The 22,897-nt window shown below is 34.0% G+C and overlaps 1 protein-coding gene across 10 annotated transcripts in view; it reads right to left on the bottom strand.

Moving 5' to 3' along the window:
* Positions 1-9,260: 9,260 nt before the first annotated feature.
* LOC117108524 (band 4.1-like protein 3) overlaps positions 9,261-22,897 on the bottom strand; it is a 53,418-nt gene continuing 39,781 nt past the window's right edge. For 8 of the 10 annotated variants that reach the window (XM_033250555.1, XM_033250559.1, XM_033250558.1 and 5 more), the window contains 5 exons: positions 19,204-19,341; positions 18,011-18,148; positions 14,677-14,943; positions 13,831-13,911; positions 9,261-12,477 (listed from right to left, as the gene is read on the bottom strand). In XM_033250555.1, the coding sequence (XP_033106446.1) occupies positions 12,364-12,477; positions 13,831-13,911; positions 14,677-14,943; positions 18,011-18,148; positions 19,204-19,341 (738 nt within the window). In that variant the 3' untranslated portion in view covers positions 9,261-12,363. The remainder of the gene's footprint in view (positions 12,478-13,830; positions 13,912-14,676; positions 14,944-18,010; positions 18,149-19,203; positions 19,342-22,897) is intronic. The other 2 variants (XM_033250565.1, XM_033250561.1) reach the window with 2 other exon arrangements.

The raw sequence follows: 22,897 nt of genomic DNA, 5'->3' as shown, positions 1-22,897 counted from the left end.
AAATAGTTTAATTGAATTCAGCAGGTTTGAAAACCCCTAAAACAGTCTTAACATGAACATAATCAGTATTTTCTTATGAGTATTGACTTTTGGCACACTTTGAAACAATTCTGGCCCACTGTGCGCCGGGGGCCCTAGGCGTCCCCCTGGCCCCCAGCCTAAGGCTGCTCGCTTCGCTCTCAGATTACACCCCCCACCCACACTTTTTTCTGCCAGGCTGCATCCCCCCATGCCCTCGGTGCTTCGTACCTTAGCTGGTCGTCCATCTTTACTTTGGCGCCCCCCTCCCCACTTTTGCTAAATCCTGTATCCGCCCCTGGTTGTATTCCAGTATATAACATAGTTGTATAAATAGTTTTTTAAGTAATTGCTAACTATTTTGTGGCTGCAGAATCCAATAAGCTCTTCATTATTTACAATTCCAAGCAAAAATCTTTCTGTGATTGTATCTCTTATCCTCTCCTAATAATAATTGTGGTTACCGCGTCACTTGACTTAATCTATTATATTATGCTTGCATACAATTTGTAAATTCCACACCTGTATGATCACAAGTCGTGTAAGAGTAGTTGTAGCCGTGATAGTTTGAACAAATATTGATAACAGGTAATAATGAAGCAGCACTCTGAAACTAACTTTAAAGATATAATTTTATTAGACACAAGCTTTCGCTGGCAGTCAGTGTGTGTGATTAAACACAGAGACAGAAAATAACTTTAATTAGGCTTGTCATGAATAAGCTAAGTAGGGACAAACAATGTAAAACCACGGAGGACTAAACTAATTCCTCCCATGGTAAAACAATAAATAAGTGATGTGAGTAGCACAAACAATAAACAACTTTAGAAGCAATGGTAACCTGTAGAGAAATATAATTACATTTTGTAATGACAAGAAAACCGGGTCACTATTAATGCCAAAATTAGCTGTCAATTCTCAATGAATCTATTTTTGTTGTTTTTAAAACAAATTAGAGTAGCACAGTTACTTTAAAATGTCACTCATGGCCCGGTAAATTAAAATGATTAGCAATAGGCCTGTCTTTATTGTTATGTTGTATGTAAAATTTGTGACGATTCATTCTTTTTCTATATAGTGTGGCTATAGTTACCCCTATATAAATAATACCAGGGCATTTGATGCAATGTGATGCAATGTGTTTGTTGGCAAGTCCGGTATAAACCGAAAGGTCCACTGATTAATCTCAGAGAAGATAGTATAATACATACTCCAAGTATTGAAATGCACGCCATCGTGTCAGGATTCAATATTTCGACATTAATTATGTCATCATCAGGAATGAAAGTCAGGTATACGTCGTATAAGCAGGGATAAGCATGGAGGAATTAGTTTACCAATTCCTCCATGGTATAAGAAAGTGACCTGTATCAGGCCTTACATTGTATACATATTATAAGGCTTTTCAAAACAGGTCTACTGATAATGAAAATTCTGTCGTAAATTAGAATTTTAGTAAAAATGGTAATTTTCAGTAAAATAATTTTATTATTAAATTAAACAGTAGAATATTAGTCATTGAGTATGAGCTTTCGATTTCATTATAATACCCATGTCAACACTTGTTCCTCGGCTTCAATAGAATGGATGAAAAAGCCACCCAACAATGGACTATACCATTCTAGGTGGGTGTGCACAATGGGTTGTTTGTCTTGATGTTGCTCTACAATTGGTTTAGGATGCCAAGAGTTTTTGTATCACAGCTACTATTTTATTTTTTTGTGTATTATAAATTAGAAGGTGGGTCTAGCCTAGCATATACATGTAGTACTCCAAATTCAAAACATCATAGCTTCTCCTAATTATGCAATTGGTTGGTTTCTAGAGAAGGTTTTTTCCCAGTCAAAAATTATCAGCCAGTATCATGTGCTACAATATCATTATTTTACCTTCTTTTATAACTAAATAATATCACAATACCATCATTATTTATTATTCTTTAAAGTATCATATGTGTATTATAAATTGGAAATTCGTAATATTGATGGCTTCTAGAAATATATTATTTAATAAACTTCTCACTTATAAAAATACAGAAGTGGAGACGACGGACCAACAGGTGACGAACACCTCTACAAGGGCCCTCTCTTTGCAATCAGAATACAAAAACAGATATAGGCCTATATAAATTTTTAAAATGACAGTACAAACACCGAAACAATAAAATTTAAAAAGAAGGTGAAAAACGTCAGTAAGTAAAGGAAAAACAACCACGACGACAATAAAGGAATGAGAAAAATCGCAAAAAGGGAATAAGGGAAATAGTGTGGACCCTAGTGTCATTTCGCGAGATAGGCTTGCCCAAAGCAATTTTATTGCATTTTCTGGATATTTTGGGTATGCTGAATCCAAAAATGCAAGGGTCCATTTTTTCCGAGATTGCTTTGGAATTTCAAAATGGCCGCCATTTTCACATTAAAAATAACAATAACTGTGCCATTAGAGCAAATATCAACATCATTTTGACAACAAACCCTATATTTTCTATGTCAACCTGTCAAATGGTGATATTCTCGCTGATCATAAATGGCGGCCATCTTGAATTTCAAAATGGCTGCCGTTTTTATAGTAAAAATAACAATAGTTGTGCTATTAGAGCAGGTATCAACTTATTTTGGCAGCAAACCCTGTATTTTCAATGTCAATCTGTCCAATGGTGAGATACTTACTAATCATACGTGGCAGCCATATATAATTTCAAAATGGCTGCCATTTTCACAGTAATAATAACCATAATTGTGCTTTTAGAGCAGGTATCGACATAATTTTAATAGTGTCATTTCGCGAGATAGTCTTGCCCAAAGCAATTTTATTGCATTTTCTGGATATTTTGGGTATGCTGAATCCAAAAATGCAAGGGTCAATTTTTTCCGAGATTGTTTTGGCGGCCATTTTGGAATTTCAAAATGGCCGCCATTTTCACATAAAAAATAACAATAACTGTGCCATTAGAGCAAATATCAATATCATTTTGGCAGCAAACCCTATATTTACAATGTCAACCTGTTCAATGGTGATGTTCTCACTGATCATTAATGGCGGCCATCTTGAATTTCAAAATGGCTGCCGTTCTTACAGTACAAATAACAATAGTTGTGCTATTAGAGCAGGTACTGATTTTGGCAGCAAACCCTATATTTTCAATGTTAACCTGTCCAATGGTGAGATTCTTTAAAGTTATTTAAAATCAATACCATACTTTTATTGTTAGAATACATATCATAAGAATCATGAGATTTGCCCTTATAATACATTAATAGCTGAAGCCTCCAATGGCGAGTGGTTACACATGTAATGGGAACACCTCTCCCCACCCCATTACCAAATTTCCCCGTTTTTTACTATCAAAATGTTAGCATTTATGAAAACTGCATTTTTTTTTAAAAGTAAATATGTCGATTGAAAAAGATTTATTACGAACTTAATAACACATTAACCAGTCCAATGGTGATATTCACATGAAGAACGGAGGCCAGCTGTCTTTACTCAAAATGACTGGCATTTTTTCAGATGCATGTGCAAGTGTTTTTACAATATCAGCCACTCCGGTATTAATCTAGAAATTACATAAGAGTTCCTTAATCAGCAGATCAACATATCTTGTTAGAACAATAAAACTTGTATCATGCTATTCTTCTCTGCCATCTACACATTTGAAACTTGAAATTATTTCATTAGCTATTATTGTTTAAAAGTTTGCATGACGAAATAACAATAATAAAAAAAAATGTACCGGTAGATGTTGGTGGTAGTAGATATCTACATGGTGTAGAGCAAACTGGTGCAGTCAAACATGAACAAGATCAAGAACCACAATGGAAACAATTACACTAACCCACTCTCTCATCATTAATGATTAAATTGGTAGGCATGCATACCACCTATGCCCTTCAAATTAGCCTCATTGTATACTACTAGTTTTTAAAGCAAATTTATTATGGTGTAGACGTCTGTTCAAGCACTTTAAAAGTGCTTGAACAGACATCTACACCATAAAATCGGGCAGAAAATTATAGTTCTTGCGCAATTCTTTCTGGAACTCAAATTTAGCCGCCACTACAACTGCTTTGGGTGCTGGAAGAGTAAAATATGTTGTTGGCATGACCCATTAATATTGCTCCCATCAACAATTCTTTCTTGACTTAGATAATATTTTAATTGAAGTATCATGTACAGACTTGTACGTAAGTTATATCAAGGTAACCACAGTACTTACAATTTTCCTATTTTTTCATTTGCAATAGCCAACATTGATATAGGGTGGCAAGTAAGCATTTATTAGTTTTGTGTCTAAGGCAGTCTATACAATACAGTAGCATCAATGTGTCTGTCATTTGATGCATCCCGATAATGTTTAACATCTTCCGACAATTGAAAGTGTTGACCTTGGTATCTGTTCCCTAATCAATAACCAACTTTTTAAACTGCATTCTCCAAATGTATGTGCCCATGTGCCATAGATGACTTGATTTTTCCAAAAGATAATATCTATCACAGACACATGGTTTATTGCCAAATTTCTTTCGATGCCATATTAATTGATTTTGGTTTCTTCTTTTAATAGTTTGCACTTCACTAAATCTTGAACATCATATCTGTCGAATTTTTAACAAAGTTGCACTGTTTTATCTGGATTGTAATCGTTAATCTGTGTCTTTGATGTTGCTATTATTTATTATTGATATATTGATCATGTTAAATTCTAACCATTAGCAAAGATAAGGAAACAACCTCTGTCTTTGTTCTATTAACTTGATACGTTGTCCCCAATCCCACAAGTATATTTTGGTATTGCCAAATGGTAAAAATACCAATGAAATAGATCCAAATTATCGATATTTACGTTAAATTTCTTAGATATTTTAGACTTAAAAAAACATACGTATGACAGTTTTGGTCACTCAGTTACCATTCTCAAACTAACGTGTAGAAATCTGCATATCTATCTCCAGCTTGCCAACTGGTGGTATTGTGTCGGCAAACCTCTCCTGGTGTGATGTAAGCAGGAGTCCCTGGGTCTTGTTGTGGGTCGACAAAAATTGTTCAAACACATGGGACAATTGGTGTACTCCCTCGTCTCTGTTAATATTATTGTCTTTACTTCTGAACCATTTAGATCCGTATTCATCTACTGCCGACATCAGTTCCCCCTGTAACTTGTAGTATTTCCAATCTGGGATGTGGTTGTGTGACCATATGTCCAGTGATTGCTGATTTGTGCATGTCTCATTAAGAAGAACCCATGTTGGCTCTATTTCGTACCCCTTTATTTATATTTTTCAACCTCATTTCATGTTCACCTAAGTGGTCAAACCCTTTACTATTTGTCGCAATGACCACATAATAACTCTAAGGTGAGTGTTTGCTCACGGAATCTTGTTTTTCGGATGCACTAGTTCTCTCAACGTATTTTGATGTCTGAATCATGTATTAAATTTGTGTGTGCTCATTCGATCTGATCTTTTCCGATAGACCACTGACATACAGAATCATGACAAGCCCATTTTGGATTTCTCTTTGGTACTTCACATGTGTTATCTTTCTGTCTTCATGGTCCAAGAAATGTTCCACTTGGAATAATAACCATTAGACAGGTTAACTTTGGTTTTGCAATTAATAATTGACATTACTTCGCAAAAAACTAAGCAGTTTGTGTTAGAAATTTGTCGGCCATTTCGAAATTCAAAATGGCCACCATTCTTGATCCATGTGTGTATCACCATTCGGCAGCTTTACATTGAAACACGGGGTTTGGCTACCTAAATCATGTTGACCTGCTCTAATGGCACAGTTTTGTTTTTTATTACTGTGAAAATGGCAGCCATTTTGGAATTCAAGATGGCCGCCATTTATGATTCGTGAGAATATGACCATTGGACAGGTTCACACGTTGATACCTGCTCTAATAGCACAGTTATTGCTATTTTACTTTCCAACTGGCAGCCATTTTGAAATTCAAGATGGCTGCCATTTATGGTTTGTAAGAATATCGCCATTGGACAGGTTAACATTGAGAATATAGGGTTTGGTACCAAAATCATGTCGATACCTACTCTAATAGCGCAGTTATGGTTATTTACTGTATAAATGGCGGCCATTTTGAAATTCCAAAATGGCCGCCAAGACAATCTCGGAAAAAAATGGACCTTTGCATTTTTGGATTCAGCATACCCAAAATATCCGGAAAATGCAATAAAATTGCTTTGGGCAAGCCTATCTCGCAAACCTGTTTTTTGGACATTAGGTTTCTCACTAAAATGTAACGGTTGTAAATAAGAGAATACTTAATGAGTTTATATACAGACACACGCATATGCACGCATTTTACATATACAAATTAAGTTTGTTGCGTAACACCGTAAACACAATATAAACGATTGAGAATATAACCTTGGTAACCAACCCCCGTCCCGCCAAAAATTTTGATCCAGCCCGCGCAAAACGCTAAAAATAAATAATGTCTATGTTTATAGAAACACTACCTAGCACCCCTACTCCACCATTGTTTGCAAAAGTGTGCTTTTTTCTGAGTGTGTATAGTGGCGTATGGTTGACATGGGGAGGGGAAGACTAGGCCTACTCTGCCCCACCATGACAGGAAGCAATGATGTTTGCATTGCTCTGAGTAATTAAGGAATTTGGAGCATGCTGATTTTGTCCCTTGCTTCCTTTTCTGGTGGTTTTTACTGTATTTTTAGTCTCTTACTTCCTTTTTGTGTTGCTAATTACTTGTTAATGAGTGGGATTTGAACATACTCAAATATATCAATATGTTTCAAATTATTAGTTCTTTGCGTGACTAAAAAGACTCGTTTTTGAAAAAATTGTCACCTTTTGTCATGGTGGGCCAGTGTAACTGGGGATTGCGATGTCTAATTATTTGAGTATTTGTGGCACCAGCAGGCTCGGGGCATGTTATTCTGTTGAAAACACTGCTTTGTTTTTTTGGTCGGACAGTGCATTTATAGGAATCTAGAGGTATCTATGTTAACAATTTGCTTACCTCAGCCCCAACCATGGCGAGTGGATATTTTAGTGGTGGCAGGGCAGGAGAATTATATTCAAATTTAAGTCTGAGTGCCTGCCATTTCCGACCTAGCGGTGCCATAATCATAATTTTTACATAAGCTTCAACCATGGCTGGGCTGAGGTGGTATTTTCCCACTGTCTGTGAAAGTTCTTCCTGGCCCTTTCTATTCTAATCCAAAGAAAATGGGTAGAAGGCTGACAGAGAAATAAATCGAAGTACACATTTATGTAAGCCCGCCGCTGGTCTTAACAGGTTGAATCCCGGGAAATATAATAATAACCGTGGTCGAATAGGAACATGATTGTAATATTCAATAGTGGTACGTACCACTTAACGTGAGTTCGGCTGATGTAACAGCGTGTTCACTAAGTAGGCCTATAAAATGGAATAAAATGTATTATAATGTAATCATTAATCACTAAAATATGTCAATACGTGACGAATAAGCAATGTCTACGCCAATCACAACACTTTAGCATGTACTGTACAATCCAGTTTTGACTACTGTATATTCTTTTATCAGTATCTCAATTGCTCAAAGTCCTTTATTTACAAGGTAATAACATTTTTGTTGATGCTTCTTTGTTTGAGAAAGTTTGAAGTGGCGGATTCAAGAGTTTGGAAGTCAATACGTGACGAATAAGCAATGTCTACGCCTATCACAACATTTTAGCATGTACTGTACAATTCAGTTTGACCATGGAGGAATAAATAAATTCCTCCATGGTTTGACTATATTCTTTATCAGTAGGCCCTATCTCACCTGCTTTTGTCAAAATAACAATTGCTCAAAGTCCTTTATTTACAAGGTAATAATATTTTTTTGTTGTTTTTTTGTTTGAGAAAGAAGTGGCGGATTCAAGGTAAGGAAGCCTGTCCGTTCTCCCTAATTCTTTTTCCAAAAGAAATTTATTTGAATTTTAAATCTGTGAGTGCCATTTCCCGGTCATCATAGGTGCCATAATAATAAATATTCTTACATATGCCCTCCATTTGTAAAAGTCTCTCCCTGGTTTCCAATATTCAAAATTCCTGGATCAAAAAAACGATTGGTTGATTGTTTCAATGCTTGGTGGATATAATACTCTTTTTCTTTTTTTTATTTTTGCTTTGGTGGATGTATGCATAGCACTCTTCATATTTCTAAACATTTGTTGGTATGATCAATTCACATGTTATATATCCATAGAATGCTCCTAAGCGAAATAATCCCCAGTACCACTCACAGCCTCGCGAAAGGCCGCCGACGGCGGTTTTTTCGCGAGTACACTTAAATTAAATTCTTGTTACTTAATATGTTATGTAAACGTAATATTAAAGGTAGGATAATAACCCATAGGTTTGGTCTATAAAGAAGCGTAGCTATGAAGGTGAACAAACTTTGTATGACTGATGAAAAAATTACTGTGTTTTTGTTACGATTATGCCTGTAGCTTCACGTTTGGTTTGGGAGTTGTTGTATGGATGCCCTAGCAGGTAACAATATTTGGTTAGGCGTAAACGAAGAAAAGTAAACATAAGAATCAAGGTCAATATGATTGAAAAAAATACTTCGTGGAAAAAAATTCTCAGTTACACTTTCACGAAGAAAGGAAGACGTGACAAGTTCCATTACCAGTCTCCGACATTACAGTCGACACCCGACTGCTTACTGGAGGTCGTAGGTTCGATTCCAACACTTTTGGTATGTTTGGGAACGTACTGAATATTCGGTACGATACCGTAACACGTCAGGTAGGGCAAAATTTCACTCCTATAATATACAAGTGATGACCACATTTGGGACTTTGGGAGTTTTCTTTGGTTCAGTCTCCCATCAGAGCTTCAGATTTGAAAATTAGTACTGTACTTTGAATGAATAATGGTAAAAAGTAAAAAGGTCTCGGAATTAGTGGGATCTCGAATTGGAAGATAAACTGTAGATTTCAAAGTTCACTCAACTTCCCTTCATGTGAATGTCGGGTTACAAAAATAATATGTTGAAACAGGATTAGGCCTACAATGGATTTTTCTGCTAAGCTCCACCCCTTGGATATTGTTGCTAAGGTCCCACAAAACGACAGTTAAACACGCACTGTGAGACAACACGTGCTTGTCAGACAAGCACATATTCCTGGCTTGTTCTGATTGGTCATTTGTTATGTTTGGTTGACGGTCGGGAAAGGTCGATTATGGTACCATGGTACTACTAAGGGCACAAGTGAAAACATGATCACTGACCAGACTACGATTTATTGACCACATAATAGCAGGAGACAAATTACATTACATATTCATATAGTTTATCAGTATCTTACACCAACATAATCTCAAGTACGAATTTTCTGCATTCTGCATGTTAAGTTAATAGTAACAATTCATGATTTGTCAACTTTTAACATCCAAGAATAATAAATTGTGAGGAATAGTAAAAAGTCTACTACAGGGTAAGCCTGAGCTGAAGGAACAAAAGCGGAATCAACGCCTAAACTCAGCAATTACATTTTAGTTGTGACTTGGGACACCACCAAATCAATGGATGACGACACAACAGCACACACAAATACAAATCAAAAAAATATGTAAAGGAACAAAATCTGGACGCTATACTTTCAATGGAAATGGTGCGGTATTGTGGTTAATTATTTAATATAGGAATAAGCTGCTGACAACCTGGTTTTTACTTGATTTACTATATTTGATACTGACACTGTGATTAGCTACCTTGTCAGTTGAAATCAATACAATATATAGCCAGGTTTCATGTAAGAAACTTCTCTTATGTTTAAGCAATAGTTAGATTAAAAAATAATTTCAGTATTACATTATAAAATAATCACAAAATTAGTATTATATTACATCTTATAATTCTTTAAAACACAAGCTTAATTAAATGATAGCATTGGCAATCTCGTTAGAATACTACTAAGTGATTGATATACATTCAACAAAGGATGTAATTTAGAGAAAAATAAAATACAATTACATACGGTATTCCATGTATTCAACCTAATAGCTCATGCAAAAATGTAACAAATTGATGGCAAATTTCACTGTGATTATTATTTCAAATTAATAATAAATTAGGGCTTAATGTGAAATGTCTATAATGATGCGAGAACAAATAGACGCTATATTTCGAATTAGTATTAAAATTATCATTCATATTACTATTAACAACAATAAACAAAAATCAATAATAATAATAATAATAATAATAATAATAATAATATTAATAAAATTATTAGATAAATTGCTAAGCCAAGCAATAATTGCCAGTTATGTACTAAAATGCCTCCAATAATTCATTGAATGAGATCATTGTTGTTTTTAATTGCACGGGTAAACATTCACTGCTAAACAACAATTAATTAATTAACCTTCGTCAGTTGAAATGGTAAGCTTATGTCAAATATAAAATAAAAAATAATTGCAAGCTTCATTTGTTAAAACATTTGATTTGAACCATTAGTATATATTGTTTTAATAATTTTTTTCACAATGGCTTTTACATTAACATATACAGCATAAAAAAATTATATTAATAACACTATTGGCAGCGACAACAATAATGATTATTTTCATATTACAGTATGTAATATTCATTTTAATTACAAATAGTAATTAAAAAAAACCTAATTACTATAATTTAGTTAAATTCTTTGGAACTATGACATAGCAATTGTTTTTATAAATTTAAAATATTCTATCTAAATAGTCAACTACATATTGGAATAATTTAAACACGTTCCACTTTACAATATTAAAACTTTCTTAACATTACTCATCATTAGATTGGGTTCACAAGTGCCATCAGTTGCAATAAAAAAAAAATTGAATACAGTAATCTTAAAAAAAAAAAAAAAAAACAATTAAGAAATCAAAATGAAAAATTTATACGGTAAAAAAAAAATAGAAACAAAAAGCCACAATACACAGGAAGACGATTTAAGCAGTGCCGATAAGAAATAAGAATATTTCAAACAAAAAACTAACAATCACAAAAATTTGAAACTAGTAACAGTGCATTTACTGTGAATGTAATGTAATCAACTAATTATAGATACAATGTATGTCCGTTTTTTTAATTAATTTTGATCACCCAAAAAGACAAAATTAAATATCATGTCATAAAACAAGCAAATAGAGGTGAATACAATCATTATAAAAACACAACCCTAATAGTTCATTTAGCCTATTCCATACATACACCAGTTCAACAATTTGAAATAATCCGATCAGAAATGGTGAAACTGCCAAATATATTAGTTTGTTTAAAGTCCCCTTTTTTTTACATCTACAGAAATAAAATCATAATAAGGCAGCTCTTTACTGGCAATGACTAAAACAGCCCATTGAATGAATGATATGATTCATGTTTTCCTTAATGATCCAAAAAAAAAAAGATATGTTTTCAATTTGCACATTCAAAATTTTGAAGCCCCCTGACAAATATATTTCTAATCAAATACAGTCTTCTAGGGTTTCTGTCATTTATAAACCTTTCTTCATATTTTTTTTTTCAATATCTATTAAAAAAACAACATTGCAAGCAAAATTTTAATAGTATCAAAATTAAAATTAATTAAAGTATATTATAACATCATTATTAAGACATGTTTACCTTACTTAATAATAATTTTTAATTGATTGCATCAGCATATATAAATAAATATTAATCACACATTTCAATACGAAATCACATGTGGGGACATTAATGTTATATATTTATTTTTATATATAATTATATATTTGTAATTCTCAATTACTTTGGTAATGACTAGATTCTTTTTATTTTTTTGTGTATGAAAATTTCATCCAAAATCATCATATAAATTTAAACGGGTACAAATCATATATACCTGTACCTCAGTGGTGAATTTCCTCAACTACGTCTTCAATACTAGAAAGATGCTACAGTACTTGAGATAATGTTCTTTCACAAGCAAGTTTAAATTCTACAAAATTTCTGATACAAACCATACATACCTGATATCAATACTAAGTCACAAATACACTATTCCTTACTTACTGAATCCCGTTGTTTTCAAATTAGCTAATAATTTCAACGGCATATATTTCACACATAATTAAGATATCTTTAGGTTACCAAATGTTGATCCAACAGATAAGAAATGTACAACACACTTTTGATCCATGCATTATTAAACAAGAAAAAAAAAATCATCTCTTCCGTTTTGAAGAACTTAGACAATTACAAAATTGACTATTTGAAAAGTAAGCCCCCAAAAATATTGATATATCAAATTCAAACATTCAGTTTGAAGTAACTACATCTAGTAGGATCTGTTGGCTTTAGAGCCGCTTTTTTGTAATTAATCTTCCTGAATACCATTTGCAAATTCTTCGCCTTCCTTGTGCACAACCACTTTTGTAACAGTGAAATCTGGGTTGCGTTCCTGCTCTTCTGCAAGCGTTTCAGCAAGGACCTGAAAGACAATATTATAATTTTTTCATTGTTTTATAAGCAACTAACTTTTTGGGCAACTTGTTTAAATGATTTGAGAACATAATAAAGTACATATTGTATATAACTTTTGTTACAAAAAGTTATGAACTATATAAACTACAATGGATGACAACAGCAGAAAAAAACATTTTTCCAGTCTGCCCCATTACCATTGCCTGAGGCTGTACCAAACCTGAGAAATGACATCATCTACACTATTATGTCGGGTTTTTACTGGGCGCAGGCATTTGATTTAGTCTGAATACAGGAGGCCCTCTAGAGAAATACTCCTACATCACTCTCAAACAATTCTATAGAGGGCAGCATAGCTATAAAAAAATTATCATAAAAGCTATACAGGGTGTACATACGACGCCCCTCGCTATAAAGTATGGTCAAAGAGGGCATCGTCGCGATGCCATACGACTGGAAAAAGTCAAGTTCCCCCACCGGAGAGGTCAATCTTCCTATCGGACAGATATATTGTATGTAACTTTTGTTACAAAAAAAATTACGAACTATATAAACTACAAGGGATGACAACAGCAGAAAAAAACATTTTCCCCCTCCCAAATATTTCAAGGCACAAGAAACTTTAATTCAATCTGATATTGAATGAAGTAGTCTACAGAGCTCTATCCACACTCAGTTGCGGCACCAGCAGGGGGAAAGGGGCAGTGGCGGCGCCAGCGGGCGGGCGGGGGGCTTAAGCCCCCCACCAGACAGGTCAAGCCCCCGCCAGACAGAGCTCGTCGGGCAGTCAGACCATAAAACATATAAAGATAGGCCCACACCAAGCCAACACTTGTCTGTCACAGTCTGAGAGTGCCATTTCCAGCCAACCAGAGGTTGCTATTCTTGAAAATATCTCTTTTGGGAGGGGGAAACACTCTCTCAACCACTTCCTCCAGCTTGGGCCTACGAGCTCAAGTCCCTCTGTCGGACAGCTTAGACCCCCCCCCCACCAGAAAATATCCTAGAGCTGCCACTGTCCGCACTATTAACTTTTTCTTGGACAAAAAACGTGACATACCTAAATATAGTCCTGATGACATCACATATAGGCACATCATAACTATATATGGGTATTAGGTATTTTGAACCAAATATCAACAAGGCCCATAAGTGTAAAACCAACATTATAGTAGAATGCTAAGCATTCAGTGAATTGGGAGAACAATTTTTCAGCACTAAAAATTGTGCAATCACCACTTTTCCATAATATATTTTTCTGTGTGGGAATATTTTTTTCATAATTATAAAAATTGCCAAGTACCGTAAGATGTGTTACTTATTTTGCCTGCATATAATTGGTTTTTTTCCCCAAACTTACCCTATCATGATCAATATCACCATCTCCTTGGATGATAATTTTCTTCTCTACTCTGGTCTCAGTAACACCACCTTTTACCGTCTGAAAATCAATTTTAGTTAAAAAAAATTAAAATATCTAAAAAATAATAATGTGACTATCATTTAACTGCTCTAGTAACTTTAAAGTCATGTTGGCAAAAACCCTTGGATTTTGCTGGACATTATATCTTCCAAAAGAAGTGCATTATGCACAATTAATTTGTTGTGGAATTATATTTTTAACACTTGATACTCTATAATCAATACACTTGATACTCTATAATCAAGGGATATATTGGAGGATTTATAATTAGGGGGGCTGGTATGGTTACACATATTTAATGGGGATTGATGATTATGTGAGAGGCATTTAGCTGGCAAAATTTATGTGATTTTTTAACTACTTAAGCCTTTTTTTGCTCAGCAAATTTTCAGTGGAGGGGTACCAATAATGGGGGGGAGGGGGAGGAAGTGGGTTTAGAGACAGGAGCTTTTGCTGGAGACCAAGCTCCCATATAGATGTATCATCTCTGATGGAAAAATACCATCTTTTACTTGATGAAATGCTATGTAGACGACTTAATGATAAAGCTGGCATGGTACAAGCAAATGCAACTTACACACATCTGAAATCTTACTGAAGAAACTGTACAATGTCAATTGGATTGTATGCATTGATATGAAAATGAGAGAAACTCTTTGACTGACTGAGAATATATCCTGAACTTTTTGCCAGGAAATACCTGTGTGATTGAAAGATTTCTTGGGAACGAAGACAGAAGAGAAGTCTTTAAATATATATAAGCAAACAACATCTGGACTTCACCTTTGTTATGTGTGTTGTGGTGGTGGTCATGTGAGATTCGCTGGTGAGTGTCTGTGCACTAATTAACATCCCGGGGTCCTGGCCATCGACCTCAGTACCATCCTTTTCATATGTGATGGTAGTGTTCTCTGTGTGCACATACGGTACCTCTGTGGTCTTCTGCCGGTCATCATCCTCACCGGTCTGGTATTTGAGCATCGCTGTCTTTACTTCAGGGACACCATCGTATGCCGGAGCAGGAGAGACCATCATGTCATCGTCGTCATCCTGCAATTTGGTTCAAAACTACATAATCCACTTACTACTTACTTACTTATTACTGTACTTCATAGAAATAAAGAATACTTTGACCCAGTTGTTAAAAGCAATTATAAACAGTTTAATTGTGAATTATAGACATTTATACTGGATAGACAATACTAAAATTGTCACACAAATGTACAACCACAGCAATAAAAGACCTTTAAAAAAGACCTCAGATATTTAGAAATGACAATTACAACTTTGGTTAAGTTTGTCTTTGGTAAATCCAATTGAAGAGAAACAAACCTTGTACAGCATAAGATTTGACTTTATTTCAAAATAGGAAATAATATAAAATTATTAATATTTACATTCTAGCTTGATTTTATGGCAAAAAATATGATGGCGAACAACTGGCATACTCGTGCAGTTATAAAGATTAAAGCCCGCTAAATAAATAAATAAATAAATAAATAAAACAAAATGAAAAAAAAATAAATATATAAAACAAATAAATAAATAAATAAACTTCACTATTATTGCAAAAGGTCTACGAGTACAAGTCGTTATCATGATTACAGCGGACTATGTGTTAACAGTATCAATCTGCATGTAGCAATCTCATGCACATTAGCCTATCACTAAAAATGTCACAAATAATTTGACCATAGCAAATGTATAATTAATTTTTTTTTTATGAATTCATTGGCAGCTGTCTATGAGGTACAGAATAGGCCCAGTATTGTGGTTTAGATGACAGCAAATAAGACCCATGAAATTCTCCTAAAAACTTGGGTGGTGGAGCTAATCCATCAGGACATATGGTGATCTCTAGGCTTTCTAGTAAGGATTGAGGAGTGGTGCTCATCTTTTGGGATCTCTTCAGGTCTCCTATAAGGAATGGACAGTTGCAAGTTTTAATACATTTGCAGCCCTCAAAATTAACGTCGTCATTCGGCAGTGCCGGCGTAAATGCCGGCGTCTAGGCACCCATCGCCGGCGAGAAAATTGCCGACGTGCAGAAAAAGCAGGATTGCACACACAGAGGGACTAGGCCTAGAAAACTATCCTACATGCATTTCTTTGTTAAATTAATTAAAAATATAATTTGAAATGTCAAACATTTTTGTTAATGTGTGGTTGGTACAGTACAGTAATAAAAATCATTTTGAAACTCTGTGTTGTGTTTGATTATCCTAACTTACGATCAATCAAAACATGGCATTCCAAAGCGACAGCAAACGACTACAGGGCGGTCAGTGAGTGAGTGTGTGATTTATAGGTGGTTGGGCTGCGATTTTTTTTTCCGTACGAAACATTTACATGAAACTCCACTCGGGCCGTCTCGACTCAATCGACCCGAAAATCTCATATTGCAGGACTAGGCCTAGAAAACTATCCTACATGCATTTCTTTGTTAAATTAATTAAAAATATAATTTGAAATGTCAAACATTTTTGTTAATGTGTGGTTGGTACAGTACAGTAATAAAAATCATTTTGAAACTCTGTGTTGTGTTTGATTATCCTAACTTACGATCAATCAAAACATGGCATTCCAAAGTGACAGCAAACGACTACAGGGCGGTCAGTGAGTGAGTGTGTGATTTATAGGTGGTTGGGCTCGCATGCTATCAAGCATGGAGGGATTCGCGACGAATTTTAGTTGGAATAAACCATTGTTTTTGGGGGGTGAAACTGTGGGCTTTTCGTAAACACGTCCAGGCATGTATCATGGGCGGGGGATTAAGGGAGTTACGACGAACCGCCCAAAAACTAGAGAAGGTCCGCATTCAAAAACGAATGTTCTTCATGTAAACATATTTCAACATCCATGGTTAGTGCTTATTTTTTATCACTGCGGCTAGCCTAGAACTTCACAGCACTCTGGGGATCTGATGGTCCACGTAGGCGTGCGTAGGCTAGTACTTAGTACTAGCCTAGGCTTAGGCCTAGTACTTGACAACTTTTTGAAAATGCCGACGTAGGACCGGCGTCAATTTTTTAACGTCGGTGATTTTTTGCCGGCGTGCCTTATCCCTAATTTTGAGGGCTGCATTTGGTTATCATAGGTTAGATACACTATCTTTGTTTTTGTTTTGTATTTTTGAGGTTATGTACAGTATCTACATACATGAAAGAAAAGTGAATTGAATCAGGAGAAAAACAACAGTTTAGGAATAAACCAACAATCCTGGAATTAAATTAACCACCAAGTACACCTTTGAATCAATCATTTTGTAAATAATAGATTTTCAAAATTACAATTATATACCAGCTGACCATTATCCAATATGTGTAAGTATGGGAAATATTATTTATACAGTAAATAGAAGCAACTGAAATAATATACACAGGTCATACGCGAATATCAGGTATTGTTAGCAACTATATGAACTATTCTTAGGTACTAAGTATATTACTAGTTTAAAGGCAATTATTTTTCGAATAGCACAAAATATTGTATGAAGCAGGTGATGGTGTCATGGCAGCTAAAAGCAGCTTTATGTTTCAAAATGGGGTGTGATAATGCAAAGCAAATATTAATGGAGAAAAAAAGTGAATCTCTTGATGAAAATAAGGCAATAATTATTATTTGTGTGCAAGTGCTGCTGTGCATTTTACCTGAATGCATGAGAACATCTCATTTAATGTCAGCTTGCATTTACACTGGTAGGCTCAGTGTTTGAATCTCACAACGATTATAGTGAGATATACAATCACTATTTTTGTTATTCACTCCTTATTGTGTGAAAACAAACATTATAAATCATAATGGCCACATGAGTGAAGGTCTGTCTACAATATCAAATTTTCTTTGACAAGAAGCTGCTGTATGCCCATATATAGTCATAATGTGCCTATAAATGGTCATGATGTGATGTCGTCATGACCATATTTAGGCATGTCACATGTTTCTGACAAATAAAATATGATAGTCTGGACAGGGCAATGTGCAATTGTAACATAAGCTAGCATTCACATTGACCGGTTAATGTGTGAATTGGTGATGCACTACGTGATGTAGTTTTACTATTCAAGACCATGCTAAGATTAGCGATGAGGAAATTTTGTTAGTACAGCATCATCACCTTAGCAACTGCCCCACCGGCCGATGATGGAGCAGCAGGTGTGCTCTCCTCTGGTGGCGGTGCAGGAGGTTCTGAAGGGGGCCCGGCCTCATCAGCTGCAGCTATGTCACACTTGACTTGCTCGGACACTTCCACTTGCTGTGGTGTACAGTCCAAGTATAAAACAGTGATACAATTAAAACAAACAAGGAAGAACAGGACAACATATTTGTAATCAAAATAAAAAGACAAGTAAATAAAAATTTTAAAAAAATACAAGTAGTTGTAATAGTATACTATTATATTTTTTGTGAAAGTTTTAAGCGTAAATATTTTGTAAATAGTTTGAAGTATATATTTGTAATGTAATAAAATTCAGACATGGGATGCCAATTTGAACTGATAGAATAGTACTCTCTATAATATGCTAAAATATATATATATATAAAAAAAATGATACTTGAATTTTTTACTTTGCATTCATAAATTTCACATTAAAATTATGATGAGAAACAGTTTTTGTTGCCACTTAATGAACATGTCTTTAATACTCTTAAACTGAGTAGTGATCAATTTAGGAATTCTTGTAGTAAAATGTCTTCATTACATCTTAAATGTCACAATTATATTAAAGTTTTAGTTATCAACAAATGTCAATCAATATAAATGTGGGTGGAGCTGTAGCTTAATAAATAAAGGTCCTGAGTTTGATTCTTGGTGTTTTCTCTCATGACTAGAAATAGCTTCATTTCTCATACTGAAACCTGACATATAAAGTATAAAGAGATGTTTCATTTCCATTAGGTATTCTAGTGGAGAGTCACATGTTGTAGAATGAACAAAATTAATAAAAATAATATAATAAAATAAATTATTAAAATATAAGAAAAGTGAATGTATCAGATAATAAATAGGTATGTTTTTATCAGGCACTGAATAATCTTTTAAAAAAAATGGTAGTGAAGAATACTATTATATACATCATATTATAAAATTAGTTAAATGTGATGAGGTTTAAAAATGACCTAAATATTGTTTGAGTGTACTTGCCAGAAATTTGGAGGAATACAAAGATACTAAAATAAAAAAACCAACATAATAACATATGTTCTTGACATTGTCCAATGGCCAAAGAAAAGAAAAAATATACAAGTAATTTACAAGAGACATACATCACATACATTACACAAACATTTCTTGAAGACATTACTTACATCTGGGTATGACTGCTGGTACTCATAACGTGTAGTGACAGTCTTGGTCGTCACTTCATACTTTGTGTCCGACTGTTTGCTATCTTCCAATTGAGGGTCAAACTCTCCAACGCCTTCTGCTATGTCGTCGGCCGAGTGCTATGAACAGACAATAGTAGATTGGTTTATTTGATGTCAATTCAAAATGATTGACAGTTTATTAATAATTTACTCACTCAAATACTAGTTAAATTAACAGGGCCAATTTTGGTAAGAGAAAGAAAAAAGGTACTTTAGAATATTTTAATATACAATTTTCTTTTTTCAATTGAATTTGCTCTAGCTATGTTATATTCAATCATGCTCGAAATCTGTTTTGATGCTTTTCTCGTTCAAACTAGATTAACTATTTCAAGGCAACTGAAGTCTAAGTCAAAAATACATACAAGGGAAAGGAAAAGATAAGGATTTGCGATGTGTATTGATCTTGATATTCTGAATAAATTCTCTCCTTAACTATCTACCAGATGACATTTTAATGACATCAATTACTGAAAATTGCAGTTTAAAAAATTTTTTAATGACAATTTTGATGTGCATTTTTGAGAGTTCACTGTGTGTTCAATCAAGCAAATACTCATGCAACCCAAAAACATTAAAGATGTTTCTCAGTTGTACTCATAAAACTGGAAACTCATTATGAATTAAATATTTAATAATTAAGGCACTGTTTACCCACATTTTAGAAACTGATTAAATATGGGTTTAAATATTAAAATAAAAACCTTTTGTACATTCTGCAAAATGCCAAGATTGCACAATCTGCTCCTTACTGCTCACGATGAGACTTGGTTTAATAGAGCATTACTTAGTACAATCCTGTTATTAGGCAAATATGTAATGTTGTTGCTTGTGAAATATTTTAATAGATTCATGAAAAACATATTATGAGGTGTTCCATTTGGCAAAATGTTTGTACCTAAAGAATTTAAACCATGAATCACCACACTTAACACTAACACCATTAACTCGGTTAAGTATGGAGGAACACATGAATAACAAAATATATGATGCTATTTAACCATCAAAGAATTCATGCTCTGCGAGATATAACATTTGCAATTCCTCATTTGTTCAAAGCTCTCTCACATATGCTTTATCAAGTGCTTTAGAACATGGGAAAAAATAGCAGTGGCTAATGGATTTTACGCTTCCTGATTGGCCATGCAATTGACACAAGCAGACAAAATAGAACAGCAGTCAATAAAACACACAAAATCTACTTAACAAAAGCATCTCACTTGGAAACTAACACTGGTACAAGACAAGGGGAATATGGTACCATACAATATAAAAACTACACAAATATTTCACAATATTGATTAAATATCAAAACATAATGCATTTGGGTGATGGGAGATGAAAAACAAAAATCATGCACTTGCGTCTTGTAACTTAATGAGGTATCAATAAATATTTATATCTAAATCAGATATTTAAATCATAGATATTGAGTCATGATATTGGCGGCGATGATGATAATATAGTAGTAGCAGTCTTGCGAGATGATGTCATCATTGTTACCCACATTATCGTTGTCATCTGGTCATCACTGGGTTGTTGATGGTTGTGTAGTGGTGGTGTTGGTGGTGCTACTGGTAGCAATGTTATTAAAGTATTTAGTGGTAGAAAAAGTTTCAGATGACAGTGTAGTTGTCAGTTGTTCTCATGACCAAATACTTTCATCTCCTGGAAACATGTTGGAACATAGTGTATCTAAATATAATGACATGGTAGCCTGCCCTCAACAAGGAACAACAAAAATGTACTTATTGTTCGCATGGGAAATGTTATACTGTCAAATTATGGCCTTATGATCCAAATTAGATGTACAATAAAGGGGTTGAATTTCCATCAAGCAACTGCTGTAGACAGGACTTTTTACTGTAGTGTGCCCGAGGCAGCAACATTTTGCTATCAGTCATTTGCCTGAAACTTTATTTTTAGCATCTAATTACTTATAGTATTTTGCTGTTGTTGAAAAATAAATTGCTGCTGTAAACCAAGGAATACAGCAACATTCTGCTGATGAAATATTTTAAGAGTTAACCCCTGCAATACAGAGAAATATCTCATTAACATAAATACAATGTGCAAAATATGGTTAACTAATAAGGGCGGTTACACCCCTTTTCCCCTCCAGCTTTTAAATATTCAAAACCTGTATCTCATTAGCTGTCCCAAGTTTTTTGCCACACTCCCTTTTTGTGTCTCAGAAAAATCAGTACAACATACCAAACACTATTTACCTCAGGATCCTGGCTTTAAAATCTAGATCCAAAACATGTACCAATTCATTTTTGTACAATATTTTATATTATTGTAGTTATTATATTTTTAACTTCATGCAAAGCTACGGTATTATGTGCATGAATTGTACACTGTTGTTGGGTGTTTGTAGCCGGCAAAGTAACAATATATATTCCATGCACAACTGGCTGTGAACTGTTTCCACAAAACCCACTTATGCATACACCTAAACAAAAGCTGCTTTTTCTCTGTTGTGTTAAAATATCAATTTCTCCATAAATAATTACTCACTCAATTATTCATCATTCTAATGCAAATGAAATATACAATAGGATGTATAATAAATACTTTGATTTTTTTAAATTCTTAATTTGGGTTTCATGGAAGCAAGCCTTCATTTGTAAAAAAAAAAAAAAGAAAAGAAAAGAAAAGAAAAAAACATATTTTTCACAAAATCTACATAAAAACAAACTTATTTACAAATTTACAAACTTAAATAACAATAACAACTATGGTCATGCGTTAAGACGTTAGCCTACATTTGCTCCCCAATTTTTGTACGTTGTGATGTACATATTTGGATTATATATTCAGTTGTAACCCACCACACTAACATAGCACACTTATATAATTTTGGAAAGGTTTTACACAACTTAAAAGATTCTAAATATTCAGTTTTACACAACTTAAAAGATTCTAAATATTCAATTTAAATTAGTGGCGATTAAAATAGTATAAGATGCTATTACTGAATATGTGACCAAAAAGGTTGAGTGTCATTGGTACATTTGTGATAATGCATTTTTGCAAACTCTACCCACACATTAAACCTTCAATTTGTGATTAGTTTGGGTTACAAACTTCCAACTGATACATTTTCTTGGCTGTAGGAACATTATTAGAAAATTAAAAATTAAATGTAAAACCTTGTCCACACTATCAAAATAACTTTATGTGACAAATAAATGTGTACATATTTGGGTATAATATATCATGTTCATACTGTATATGGGCACATCACACAAAATTGTCACATAAAATGTGACAGTAATATGGACAGAGATTATGTTTATGTAAAAAAATGGCAGATTCTAATGACAGACTACTACTGTTGCCTCATCCTCATAAAACTAATAAAAACCTATGTCAATGAATAATACAGTGGTGCATATACAGTACTGTAGGTGAAACTGTTGAGAGAGCAAAATAATTTGTTATTATTGTGAAGTGTAACACTGCCAACATTTTTTTGATGTGCAAATTTCATACGCATGACCATGATACAACAACCAAGTAAACTGAGAGGACATATCACATCTATTTGAAAATAATCTATAGTCTAGTATATACATTTCAATCACCATGCTTATAAATAATGTAAAAATGATAAAGGAAGTTATCAAAT

The sequence above is a fragment of the Anneissia japonica genome, unplaced genomic scaffold, assembly GCF_011630105.1.
Source record: "Anneissia japonica isolate Jap-2015-1 unplaced genomic scaffold, ASM1163010v1 scaffold287819_len434453_cov191, whole genome shotgun sequence".
Lineage (NCBI taxonomy): Eukaryota > Metazoa > Echinodermata > Crinoidea > Comatulida > Comatulidae > Anneissia > Anneissia japonica.
The sequence above is the reverse complement of the archived record's forward strand: the minus strand, read 5'-3'. Positions and strand labels throughout refer to the sequence as shown.